At 43.5% G+C, this 12,870-nt stretch overlaps 1 protein-coding gene across 1 annotated transcript in view; it reads right to left on the bottom strand.

Annotated features, from left to right (window-relative positions):
• The window catches only part of ME3 (malic enzyme 3), a 127,985-nt gene extending 123,835 nt beyond the window's left edge, over nt 1–4,150 (bottom strand). The window contains exon 1 of the mRNA XM_049823457.1: nt 3,761–4,150. Within this exon, the coding sequence (XP_049679414.1) occupies nt 3,761–3,934 (174 nt within the window). The 5' untranslated portion in view covers nt 3,935–4,150. The remainder of the gene's footprint in view (nt 1–3,760) is intronic.
• Between the last annotated feature and the right edge of the window lie 8,720 nt (nt 4,151–12,870).

The following is a 12,870-nucleotide window of genomic DNA, read 5'->3' as shown; positions in this document are numbered from 1 at the left end:
CTTCCAATTGAAAAGTGCAGTCAGATGTCACGAACAAAATTACAGTCGATTTTGGACAAGACAAGATTTTTGAGTCCCTACAGGTGTGTGGTCAAACTGGGAATTGCCCAGCTCAGCCCATGTTTGTAAAAACACAGAGAGGACATGTGAATTTGACCAAGTCCCTGGAAGGACTGGGGAATCATGAACAGCACATCTGAGATGAGCAGAATTGCACAAATCTTCAGAACTGACAGCACCAGAGAGAGGACACAACATGGCCATGACCACACCAAACACAAGGCAACTTTGATAAATAAGGTAGTGGGTGAGAGATGCCCCATCTTTTCTCCCAGGATCCGAGTGCTGAATTAGCTTTTCACAAGGCTGAGGCCCCACAGTAGAACAGACTTGTCTTTCAGCAAGTCCAGCACTACTGCTGCCCTGTCAGCAAGTCACTTACTTACACATGGCCAAAGCTTCTAACAAATCCTCCTGGAATCGAGCTTGCACTTGGATCGCCACAAAATGGTCTCACCATGGTTATCTAACATTGTTAAAATATTTAGGTTTTCCAATTTTGCAGCATTCAAAGGCAGGAAAAGAACTACTTCATGAGGCGCTTCATGAAAACATGCAACAAGCTCTTCTTCATCCTCCTATTATTTCCGAGACTGGTCTGTCAACTGAGAACAACTGCTATTGCCTTTTAAGATCGCAAGTACCCTTCAGAAGAATGCTGACACTTCCCGAGTCCTGCCCTTGGATCAGACATGGGCTGTAATACTTCACAACAGAAGGAAGAACAGTATTTGAATAGTACAGAAACATGCAGCGCGCTTGAAGTCTCATCAGCACACATGAAGCATAACTGGTTCCGTCTTCAAAGTTCCTCCTACTGTCCAAGGATTTAACCTACAAGATTTCCTTGCACGTGACTTCCCCAATGTCACACAGAAAGCCTGAGACATAATCAAACCCAGTCTCAGAGATGGAAAGCAGTCTTGCCTTAACTGCAAGACAGCTTTTTCCTCTAAATTTTCCCCCAAATGCCTAGTCAAGCAAGCTCTTAAGCATGATGCATAGATTGGCCAAATAATTTAAGGACCAGAGATAACTCATTTACAAACTATGCCTAATACAGTGTTGGCACCCTTGATCAATATTTAGGAATTCCATTTCTTCACATCAGGAAAAACAGCCAACTTCACATAGTTCACAATGAGCAAAGGAAAGAAACAACTGCAAATTTCTTACATCCATGACCGTTTTTTCTATTTATTTTTTTCTTCTCAGGCAGATTTGGAAAACAGAGGAGCTTCTCGGAAGACAGCCTGCTTTTACTGATATTTAGGGTATTACAGAGGACCTTGCGGCAGCGACTTCCAAGTGTGCTTCTTCTTCAAAGCACCTTCAACCTAGTAAGCAAGCAAAGACTTGGATCAATAACCTCAGACCATAAAACTGTCTGTGATTCTGCTGGAGGGACATAGTCTTCTTCATTGGATAAACACCACACACTTCATAGCTTTAGACTGAGACTTTAAACTTCAGCCAAAAGCTGTAAAACAGTCAGGGCATTGAATAAAGCAGCAGAACACTTGCTGCCCAAAGCCTCACTTCTGAAAAACTTCTTCAGAGGTTCTTGGAGAGATGTAAGGACTATCCCCTGCAAAGCAGCCTTCAGTCAGATGAAAGCTTTAAAGTAAGTGCCACTGCAGAAAAACAGCAATGACCCCATGCCTGCATTTAGCTACCAAAGGGATAAACAGTAATTGCTATGCAATGAGTACAACAGCTGAAAACCTACAGAGATCCCCAATTTTGACCTACTCCACTGCAGCGTAGCAGACAAAAGGGCCATCGGTCATACATTGACAAAATATGTACTGGCTGAAATATCCCATTTCAGTTGAACACAGTTAATTCCTTAGATACTACAACAAACTGTTAAGAGCAACAGAGAAATAGAAGCCTGTTTAGAAAAGTCTGAAAGAGGACCTCAGTGTTTACTAACAAGTTGCTAGTTACCTAGGTACATGAACAGGTAGTCCTTACCTCTTACCATAGAAGTTAGCCATTTCTGTCGTCCTGTTCTGTAGATGACTACATCAATGAATGTAAGGTCTGTACTGACAGAGGAACATAACAACATAAACAGCAAACACCCATGCTGGAGACCTGCTGGGAGATCTCTCATGGCCAATTAAACATGGGACATTAGAATATATTTTACCTCTAACAAAAGCAGTTTCCTTCCCTTCTCTCAACATGGACCAAAATTCCATTTAGACTTAAAGAAAAATTCTTTATTTCAGTGGAAGGGGGGAAAACACTTTAGAAAAGCCTCAATTCTGAAAATTGTCAAATGAGACATTGAAAGTCTACTTCTGCGGTAGCCAGATCAATTTAAAACACATGATAGATTCAACTGTTTTATGTGTTGTTATTGCATTACACTGAGCAAAAGTCAAAGTATTAATTTTTCAGTTCAAATTGACATATGTAAGACTACTAGAAACATGAGCTGTGTCGCTCTTTGTAACTATCATCGAACACCCAAGCGAACAAGCCAGATGCTAAAGAAAACCCCATCAAAACCACTTAATGCTGACAAATTACTGTTGCTTATGAGATAGCTGGGAATTTCTCTTCAGTCTTACAGACTCGCCCTGTATAATGATTCAAACCAGACTGCTTACAAAATTGTTGCATATTCAGTAACATCCTGTGTCATCGCATGCCTTGGTCCTTAGGGGTGCACCTTTATGGATGTTGAAATGGCACCAGGAGATGCAGCCCAGCGTACAGCATAATACACAAAGTAAAAGTTGTCATCCAAAAAGTCTCCAGTCCAGAAGTCACCGGAGGCTTGTATACTGGATAACAACATACCAAGCAGATGATAAATAGTCACAGCCCCATCAACTACCAATACCATGTTTAATACCTGCTTAGTTTTAAGGTAATTAACATATTTATAGTTACCGCTGGCAATATTAATGGAAGAAACGAACCCAACGTTCTTGAATCCGACACATATGATCCCCCAAATTTGCATCCAGATTATTTTTCTTCCCCCTTTAAGTTATGGAAACGGATGGAAAAGTAGCATGGGGCTAAATTACAGGGTCTCATTTTCCACACCTCGCAGACTTGCTGAAAACCTTTCTCCTAAAGCTTTTTTTGTTTTTAATTAACATTGAGGTTTCTGCAGAATTGAGAACCAATACATCTTCATCCCAGCAAAACATGCCGCTTTGGTAGCGGAACACACATTGCTATGGACGCGCGACGAAAGGAAGCTTTACCACAGGAACAGACACGCGTGCTTCTTCCAACGTGACGGTGCGAGCCATCGGTTCCGCTGCTACACGCTTCGCACGATGTGCATCAGAACACCCCAGGTATTTTCGTGATCTCAGGCAAACGGCTTCAGGTCCCGGCCAAAGCTGCTCCTGCCCTGCGCAGGCTCTTCCACCACCGCCGAGCCGCAGCGGGCCGAGGGAAGCCGGACGACCGGCTCCGAAGGAGACCGCCGATGACTGAACCAGCAGACGAAGGCCCATCAAACCGGCCCCTTGCTGCCTTCCCAGCCCCGCTCCCCTCAGCGCTTCACCCCCTTTCAGAGCGGGGCTGCACGCTGGGGCAAACCGGGACACCTGCGACCCACGCCAAGCACCGTCGCCCGGCTCCCGGCTGCCCCCGAGCCCCTCTCCCCTCCCTCTCACCCAGGCCGCTGGAAAACAAACACACACACACACCCCCCGGCGGCACCCACCTTGTTGAGGTGGGGGTTCCTGGTGATGTCGTAGCCCCTCTTTTTGACGGCCAGGGCCCCGCCGCGGGTAGCCGAGCCGCCCCCCGCCTGGCAGCCGCGGCCCCGGCTGACGCTGAGGAGAAGCGGCCTCCGGCCGGCCCCCGCCATCCGCAGCAGGCGGCACACCGGCACCATCGCCCTGCTCAGCGGCTCCTGCGGGCGCGGAGCGGGGACGGCGGTGGCCGGGGACGGCGGTGGCCGGCGGGGCGGGAGGGGCGCGGCGAGAGGGCGGGCCGGGCCCGGCGCAGGTGCGACCGGCCCGGCGGTCCTCCGCCGAAGCGAAAGGCAACCCGGGAAGCGGATCCCGCCTCCACCCCGCGGCGGGTCGCGCCTCCTCCGTTACCTGTTAAGGCTCAGCCGGCGGCGGAGGGGAGCGGGGCGGAGGCGGGGTGCCCGCCGGGGCTCCACCTCCGCAGCGCGGCCGGCCCTGAGGGGAGGCGGTTGGCCCGGCCGGGGCTTTGCTTTCCCGCCATCGCGGCGCCTGAGGGAGCCCCTCGCCCCGCCGCCGCGTTGCGGTCTTCTCTCCTTTTCCCTCCGTGTTTTCTCCCTTTAGCCTTTAACGAAGGGCATCAGGAGAGGAAAGCCTGGGCCCCTGCTGTGTGAGGGGGGGCCCTGAGGTGGGGGCAGGTGCCGTCCCGCCCGGCTGTGGTGCAGGCGAACCCCGGCGGGACGTGGAGGGGGAGCGAAGGTGCGTGGAGGGGTTGTTCGTCCCCGGGGAGGGCTCGGAAAGGGGTGCTCGGCCCTCCTTTCTCTGGAGCCGGAGCAGCTGTGGGCGGTTAGGCGTTTCAGTCGGAGTATGAAATCTACAGGCGCGCTATACTGTATGTATAACCTATGTACTGCGTATGTAGAATATCTGTTATCTATACTACACATACTTTTTATATATTGCAACCTGTATATTCTGTTCACTCAAGAAGGCAGGTCCCCGCATCCCTTTTTTCAAAGAAATGAGCTCTTTTATCCTTTAAAATGGTGACATCATCGTCACTACTACCACTTCTCATACAAAAACCCAGTGCCCCCATTAGTCCCTGAAAGAGTGGAGGGTTCAGGTTCATTTCCAGCTTCAGATCAACGCTGCCTTCCACACCTGTGCCCCTGTCACAAAGCTCAGGTCTGCTTTGGGTGAGGGACGCTCTCCAGCTTCTCCTTCCATTTGGGTTGCTGTCTGCAGACTTATTTTTTAATATGCTTTAATATTTGGGGCAATAAATGGTACAGTCTGTGCAGAAAAGAACGGAATGGGGAGTGAAAGATTAGATGGATACAGTTGTCCTTTCTTGCCTTGGTATTTTATAGGCACTCCATAGAATAGAATAGAATACATTCAGTTCGGTTCCATGACCTTATGATTTCTCCCTAAAGAGTATATGGCTTCATGCATTGCCCTCTGCATGCTTAGGATATTTATGCCTCTGCTGTAAGACAATTATTATATTCAAACCTCATACTTGAGGATTGTGGCCACTTAATAACTACTAGGACCGTGAGGAAGAAAAGACTTCCCCCCCTCACCCCTCTCAGATACATTCTGAGAGTGAGGTGGTTTGTCTGGTCTTTGGGGTTTTCCCCCTTTCCTTTCAAATACCAGAAATTGGCCATAAATGGAGACGCACTACTGGGGAGATCCAGACAGTGGAGGTAAGGACTATGTGCATCCCTGAGGCCAGATTATAATCAGGCAGATTCTTAGTGCGTGAAAGACACAAGAAGGAATTTGTGACTATTATTGCTTTTTTGCATAGCTATAAATTGGGAAAACCTTGAGACTTTGATCTTGTGAGGATCAATTTGCATAAAACCAAAGTCAATATGTTGCCAGCTTGTCAAAGCTTTCCTACTCCCACCAGCCAGCCCCACATTAGTCTCAGCCAGCCTAAATTTGAGTGAGCTATTCTCCACCCCACTACAGATTTGCTGTAAATTTTGCAATGTCTTTGTGGTGGTTGTGGCCATGTGCATAGCAAACAGGACATTTGACACTGCTGTTTGCAGCAGAGTCCATAATACTAAATCTCCGGATTCTTGAGTCACTCCTAGTGAGCAAAGATAAAAAAGAGGAAAAACTTCCCTGTCTGCTTTGCAAAAGTGCACCATTAAGTTGTTTGAGGAGATTTATGTGACAGAGGAGAAAGTGCCAAGCTGAGTGCCAGCACAATGAGGTTGCTTTGCACAGCTGAGAAGCATCTCGGGCAGTAGCATTAGTTCTCCGAGCGATAGGTGTCCACCCTCAGGCCCTGAGCAAATGCATTTACTGTGCCTTGGAGAATCAAGACAAGCTCTTCCTATCCGCAGGACCTAATTCCACTATCTAGGGGAAAGATCACTGCTAACAAAACTCAAAATAAATACGTTCACTTTGCCTGTTTTGTAAAATACTGTGTGCCTCTTCTTGGGAAAAGCATCCCGGAATTTTGTGTTGAAAATGCTCTAAGAGAAGGAGAGAACTCAACTTCAGTGTAATTTGACTGTGTATGTCTAAGAGTTAACTTAAACTGTTTTAGACTACATGCAGAAGGTCTGTTTGGGGTCCCTGTGCTTGCCACCTCCACTATGAACAGTGGAAAGAGTGCCAGCTAGTTTTGTTTGAACTGGTTCACTAACTAGTAGCTTTAGCATCTTGAATTGTGAGGAGTCAAAACCATCATACATTACTGCACTATGAGCATACCTAGGGGGTGATGCATGGGCTTCATCGCTGCCTCTTTCATAAAGGAGAAACTTCATTCTGTATGATACAGAGACAGTATTTTCAAAAAATCTACACTGCAACCTGAAACAAATGCAAAATTTTCACAAACTATTTTGACATTTTTAACCCAATATCTGCAGGCAGAAGAGGTTTCCTTGTACGATGAATGTTATATCATCTATGCCTAGTGACAGCTGCACACATACACAAGCCCCACGAGAGAGGGGAAGAGAATTTCAGGGCTGGATAAAATCTTTCATTATGTCATTGTAAGTAGGTGGAACAAATAATTTGGGAGGACTTCAGACCTGCAATGGACTAAATTTCCAACTTTTTGGAAATACAGAAAGGCCTATAAAACTGTAAAATAGTAAGTATGAATATGGTCTAGTGAAAACAACTATTTTTTTACAGTAATGTTGTTTTCCTGATGAAAATTGGTGTTAGCACAGAATATTTTCATTTCTACAGAAGGGTTCCAGTTTTTCAGTGAAGCTGAAACCCTAACTAGTCTCAATTTTGAATTAAAAAATCAATTAGAAGAAAATAATTTACTGCAAACAGATTTTCTAAGAATTTTTTACTGTGTGAGTTTGATTTACTAAAAATAATGCATTTAACAACAAAAGTTCCAAAATTTCATTGGAAATAGATTTGAATCTTTAGATCAACCCAAGCAAGAATAACTTTTATTTGGTCTTTTGCAGAACTGATTGCTTAAATTTACTCATCTGTATCAAATACTGAAGATGCAATACAGGACATTGCTGGCTTCTGTATCTACAAGCCGTGTGGCCTGCAGCCTCCTAATCCTCTAAACCTTCTGGTAGACCTTACTTAATTTTGCATCAGAGGAGAAGTAGATGACTAAGTACTATTAAAGGCAAGATGAAAAAGCACAGACATCAGCACAGCTACCATGGAAGGCAGACACCAATAATGAAAACCAACTTTATGGTCCATGCTTGCCTGGTAAAAGACAGGGAAGCTGTGGGAGGAGGAAATATGACATTAAAAGGCCTTTCCCATGCCACAAGACCGCTGGCCAGGCTGACGGCTTTGGTCTGTTCCTGAATGGTGCAGGGAATTGTTATTTCTTGACATTGGACCTGAGCGAGTGAAGGTAAATGTGACACCTCTTCGGGCTGGGCTCCAATTTTCTAAACACTACAGGAATTTTATTCTGCTTTTTAATGTTCTTCAAGGTGCCTTCTCAGAACTCGTGAATCACGGCATCTTTTTGTACGAACATGAGCAGAACACCTTTTTTAAACTAGGAATGCCCATCAACTAGCACACCATAAGCTAACTGAATTAACTCATTTTCACTGAAAGGATTTCACACAGTTTTCTCAAAAGTGAATCAGCTTCTCCTGCCTAATATTGTTCCAAGGGACAACAAAATAAAGGGGCTTCATAGCTTGCTTTGGAGGTTGTCAGACAATGTTCTCCCAAAGCAGCAATCTGAAATTGAGAAAGCTCCCCGAGTTGTTGGCTCAGCCTCTGGCTGGGGGCACAGCTTCCTGGGAGAGAGTGGCCATATGTATCTTGACTTTGCACATCTGTCTTGTCCCTATCAGTGCTGGATCGAGGGTCATGACAAAACCATAAAGCTGTGTGTGAACTGTCAGAAGAGAAGTCTGTTTTCTTTTCCTGGCCCTGAATTGATAGAATTATTATCTCCATTTCAAGAGTGCCTGGAAATACGTCAGGGACCTTTCACAGTACCCCCTTAGAAGTTTATGGTCTATATGTGCAAGAGGGACAAATGTGGGCAGGGAAACAGGGACATCACTTGCCTGGGGCTACACAACAGGTCAAAAGGCAAAGGTGGGAATTCCTGCACACCCCTTCCACAACGGACTGGCAAAAACGCAAGATGCAGAGTGAGGGAAGAGCTGTGTCTGTAGTAGCTCATTTCTAAATGAGCTGCAGAAATGGCTACATATAAGATCTCCCACTATTGTCTGCTGAGGATATAGGGCAGGATTATATGAAGGGTTATTTTTAACAAGCTCACACCATTTTGAGCACTTTTGGCTCATGCACACACTGCCACAGGAAGATATATATACTCATGCACACGTATGCTTTTGACTTTATTGTTACTATATGGGCTCTTTCACATACTTTATTTCCTTCATTTTAAAATTCTGGCTTATATGCTTCTCAGAGCAGGGATGAATTATATATTTATAAAAGTAAAAATAAGGTTTTCTCTGCAGCCATGAATTGTCTCCCTGCTGTTGTGCAGACACTGAATAGTGCCTTGCCAGGGGGCTTCTCATCTTTTACCTCCTATTGGCTGACAATAGCCATGAAGCTGATTTTTTGCAACTTAGTGAGAAACAAATTACAAATGCTGGGTTTCTAAAATTTACCTGGCACTGCAAAATAAAGCTTGAATCTGATTTAGAGTCTTTATCTCCAAGATGCAGAGTGCTTGCTGTCAGATGCACATGAATGCACTTTGTCTAACATGCAAGCCTCTTGAATACAAATTTGATTGAAGCGCTGGTTAAATTCTTGATTAAAAAACTAGAAAAAATGTTACAAAAGAAGCTATAAAGCAATGAAATGCACACTTATATTCAGCATTGAGCTCTTAGGATTTTATTTAAGCTATTTTTCAGCAGCAGGAAGGAAACAATTGTTTGTGGAGTGGGATTCTACATACACTTGGGGATTTGCGGGTTGCTACAGAATGCAATTGAAGTTTCAAAGCGTGTTATAAGAGCTAATTTATTCCTCCAGTAATTTAAGAAACTTCTTTGTGCTGTGGCCTTGCATTTAACAGTTTGGCATCTAAGAGAATGCCAATGAAATACTCTTTAAACTTACTAGAGAATGAATCTCTGACATATAAAGAGGGACCTTATAATGTCTATTCTTCTATGGCATTATGAGGAAATGAATTGATCTGCAGTTATAAACTTATATTGGTGTGGTTTTCAAACCACATACCTTGAGAATTCTTGGCATTATACAGCTGTGTGTCTTCTGGTTTATTAGATTTTGCAGTGACTATATACTATCCATTCATGCAGACTGTTAACTTAAGTTCATCATGACACAAGACACCTAACACAACAGGAGCCGTGAGTTTTGATTGGGACCCCTCTGTACAACAAACAATGGCAAGAAAAACTATAAGTGCTATAGAAGAGTCTAGAGCCAGCTGGATGACAGATAGCTATGGCGAGCTCCCCATATAGAAGGTGATATAATGTTTTCATCTGCTGTAGCATTTAGACTGCTCTTCTTGGTCATATTGCTCTATAGAATGTATATATATGCATACATACATGGAGAGAGAATATCTGTAGAGTAATATATAGTAAAATAAATACATTACAGATAAAGGTATGCTTTAGCTCAGTTAGAAGTTATGGGCTCAATTTATATGACATATGCAGGGTATCAGACTGGGTCAGACCATGGGATTTGAAGGCACCACAGGGATCATCACACCAGCCTTTTGCAACTGCAAGCAATTACATACTTGATGTTTAATCCACAAGGATTGACAAAGCCTGCTCCAGATGCAGCAGCCCCAGAACCCTTCTGTTCACCTCTAACAAATACAAGACCTAAGGTTACAGACAAAACACCACAGATGATCGCATGCCACCATAAAATAGCAGATCCCTACAATGGGATAACAATCCTCTGTGGTCTTAAAAATCTTTATTACTGCAGCCTGTCCCACACAGCAAAGTTTGAAGTCTTTTTTTCTTTTGGAATATAAGCATGGTTAATGTCACTGTGCTAACTCCACATTTTCTCATACATGTTACAGATGGAGGGACATGCAGAAGGTTCTTGTTCATGGTCACATACTCAGACAGTGATGGAGCTGGGAACAGGATCCATAAGTCCTGGCTGTCAGTCTCTTGCTTACTTTGTCATCTATCACTAGGCTTCCTTTGTCACAGTTTACTTCCTTGACATACGCTCTCACAATGTTATTCTTCAGCAGTGAGAGCCTTTGCTGTTGTCTAGACAAAAAACATCTGCAGTTGTGCAATTAAGGCCTTAATCAGACCTTTGGACCTCTTTCCTGGCTTTGGCTAGTTTTAAGTGATAATGATGATGGTTTGTACTTACACCTTTTAAAATGAAAAATGAGCATGGAGATAAACACACTTCAGTCAATAAATTCTCCTGTCCTCTCTAATATAAATGTTGGCTTTTTTGTTTGTTTGTTTTCCTCCCATCTTACTACGGATGTCCTAAGTAGTACATTAACCCTGTAGTGCACCTGCATGATCCTCAGTGTCCAAATTCTTGAAGAGAATTGGGCAGAACAGCAAAGACAATGCACTACTCAACATCTTAATTTCTACTAAACAGAATCAGTTTATAGTGAAACACATGCATATAGTTTTGATTTATTTTAGTACTGAAATTTTTTTTCATAGGCATGGGCTTTGAACTTCCTCCCATAGGAGGTAGCATAGGTTTTACAGTTGGCTTCAATAGCACTTGAATACTGCTATAGTCCAGCTCTAAATTTTAGTCATATTTTAAATTAAAAAATCTCTATACAGTGCAAGAGTACATTTTCACATCTAGCATATGATACTATTTTTGAGTAACATCATACATGTCTAAACAGAAGGTTTTGAAGACAAAAAGGAGGTGGATAATCTTTTTCCTTAGAATTCAGTTTGTTATTTGAAGGAGCACAACTGACCTTCCAACTAGTAATGTGCCACAAGTCTGACCTGCACTGTTATTCGTGCTAGAAAACTGTGCAATTGAAAGATTGCATTAATAGTATGGATTCATTAAAATGATGCTGAGTGAGACTTTGCAGCTCACAAAAAAAGATAAGATGTTCTGATAATGCTTTGTGATATAAAAGAAGTCAAGGAGGTGTTCAGACTCAGACACATGAACAAGAGCTGTTATACAAGTTACTGAGGGGTAAAATTACTATGTCACCTGATCCACCCATGCACATCCTCCCTCACTGCTGCTGTGAAGGCAGTTTGAGGTGGGTTAATTACAAGTGAAAGTACACTACAGTGATCTGTATTACCTTCAGCATGACTGGGGTAAGCATACAGATGGTTGGGTTAGCCTGTTTCTGAATAGCTCACATTTGTCATGGCATGGGAACATGTACGTGTAGAGCTGATATGCAGCAAGTTTAACAGTTCATGATAACCAGAGTTTTAACAGTCCTCTCTGGCTTTAAAGCAATAAAATACTTATCATCATAACAGAATTTGGTCGAAGGAGGTTTCAATAATGACTTGCTGCCACAAAAGTAAGCATAACATGTTTCTGAACAATCTTTTTCGATTGTGCAAAATTGCAATTAGCACTTGGCTTTATTAGTTCAATAGTTTCAGACTAGATGTAAGGAAGAAATTTTTTACAATGAGGGTGGTGAAACAGTGGAACAGGTTGCCCGGAGAGGTGGTTGATGCCCCATCCTTGGAAACATTCAAGGTTGGGTTGGACGGGGCTCTGAGCAACCTGGTCTAGTTGAAGATGTCCCTGCTCATGGCAGGGAGATTGGACTAGGTGACCTTTAAAGGCTCCTTCCAACCCAAACCATTCCATGATTCTATGATTCTAATTATTTTAGGTCATGTTCTGACATTCCTAAATCTTCTAGGGCAGTACGAGTCTATATGATTGTCATGGTTTAATGCCAGCCAGCAACTAAGCACCACGCAGCCGCTCACTCACTTCCCCCCCACCCGGTGGGATGGGGAAGAGAATTGGAAGAAAAGGTAAAACATGTGGGCTGAGATAAGAACAGTTTAATAGAACAGAAAGGAAGATACTAATAATGATAATAGTAACAATAATTAAATGACAATAATAATAACAATAAAATAATTGGAATATACAAAACAAGTGATGCACAATGCAATTGCTCACCACTCGCTGACCGATGCCCAGTTACTTCCCAAGGAGCGATCCAGCGATCCCTCCCAGCCCCACTCCCCCCAGTTTATATACTGGGCATGACATCACATGGTATAGAATACCCCTCTGGCCAGTTGGGGTCAGCTGTCCTGGCTGTGTCCCCTCCCAACTTCTTGTGCCCCTCCAGCCTTCTTGCTGCTGGGCATGGGAAGCTGAGAAATCCTTGACTTAGTCTAAAGACTACTTAGCAACAACTGAAAACATCAGTGTGTTAATCAACATTATTCTCATACTGAATCCAAGACATAACACTATACCAGCTACTAGAAAGAAAATTAACTCTATCCCAGATGAAACCAGGACAATGATGAAAGGACAAAACAGTGTGAGAAGCTTTTAATGAGAGATGATAATTTATACTTCATAAACATTGTATTCATTGGCTTCTTTGCCAATGTGATTTTTAAGTGTTTTACTTCTATGTGTGAAA

This window comes from Accipiter gentilis, chromosome 19 (genome assembly GCF_929443795.1).
Source record: "Accipiter gentilis chromosome 19, bAccGen1.1, whole genome shotgun sequence".
Taxonomy (NCBI): domain Eukaryota; kingdom Metazoa; phylum Chordata; class Aves; order Accipitriformes; family Accipitridae; genus Astur; species Astur gentilis.
This window is presented reverse-complemented; position numbering and strand designations above follow the sequence as displayed.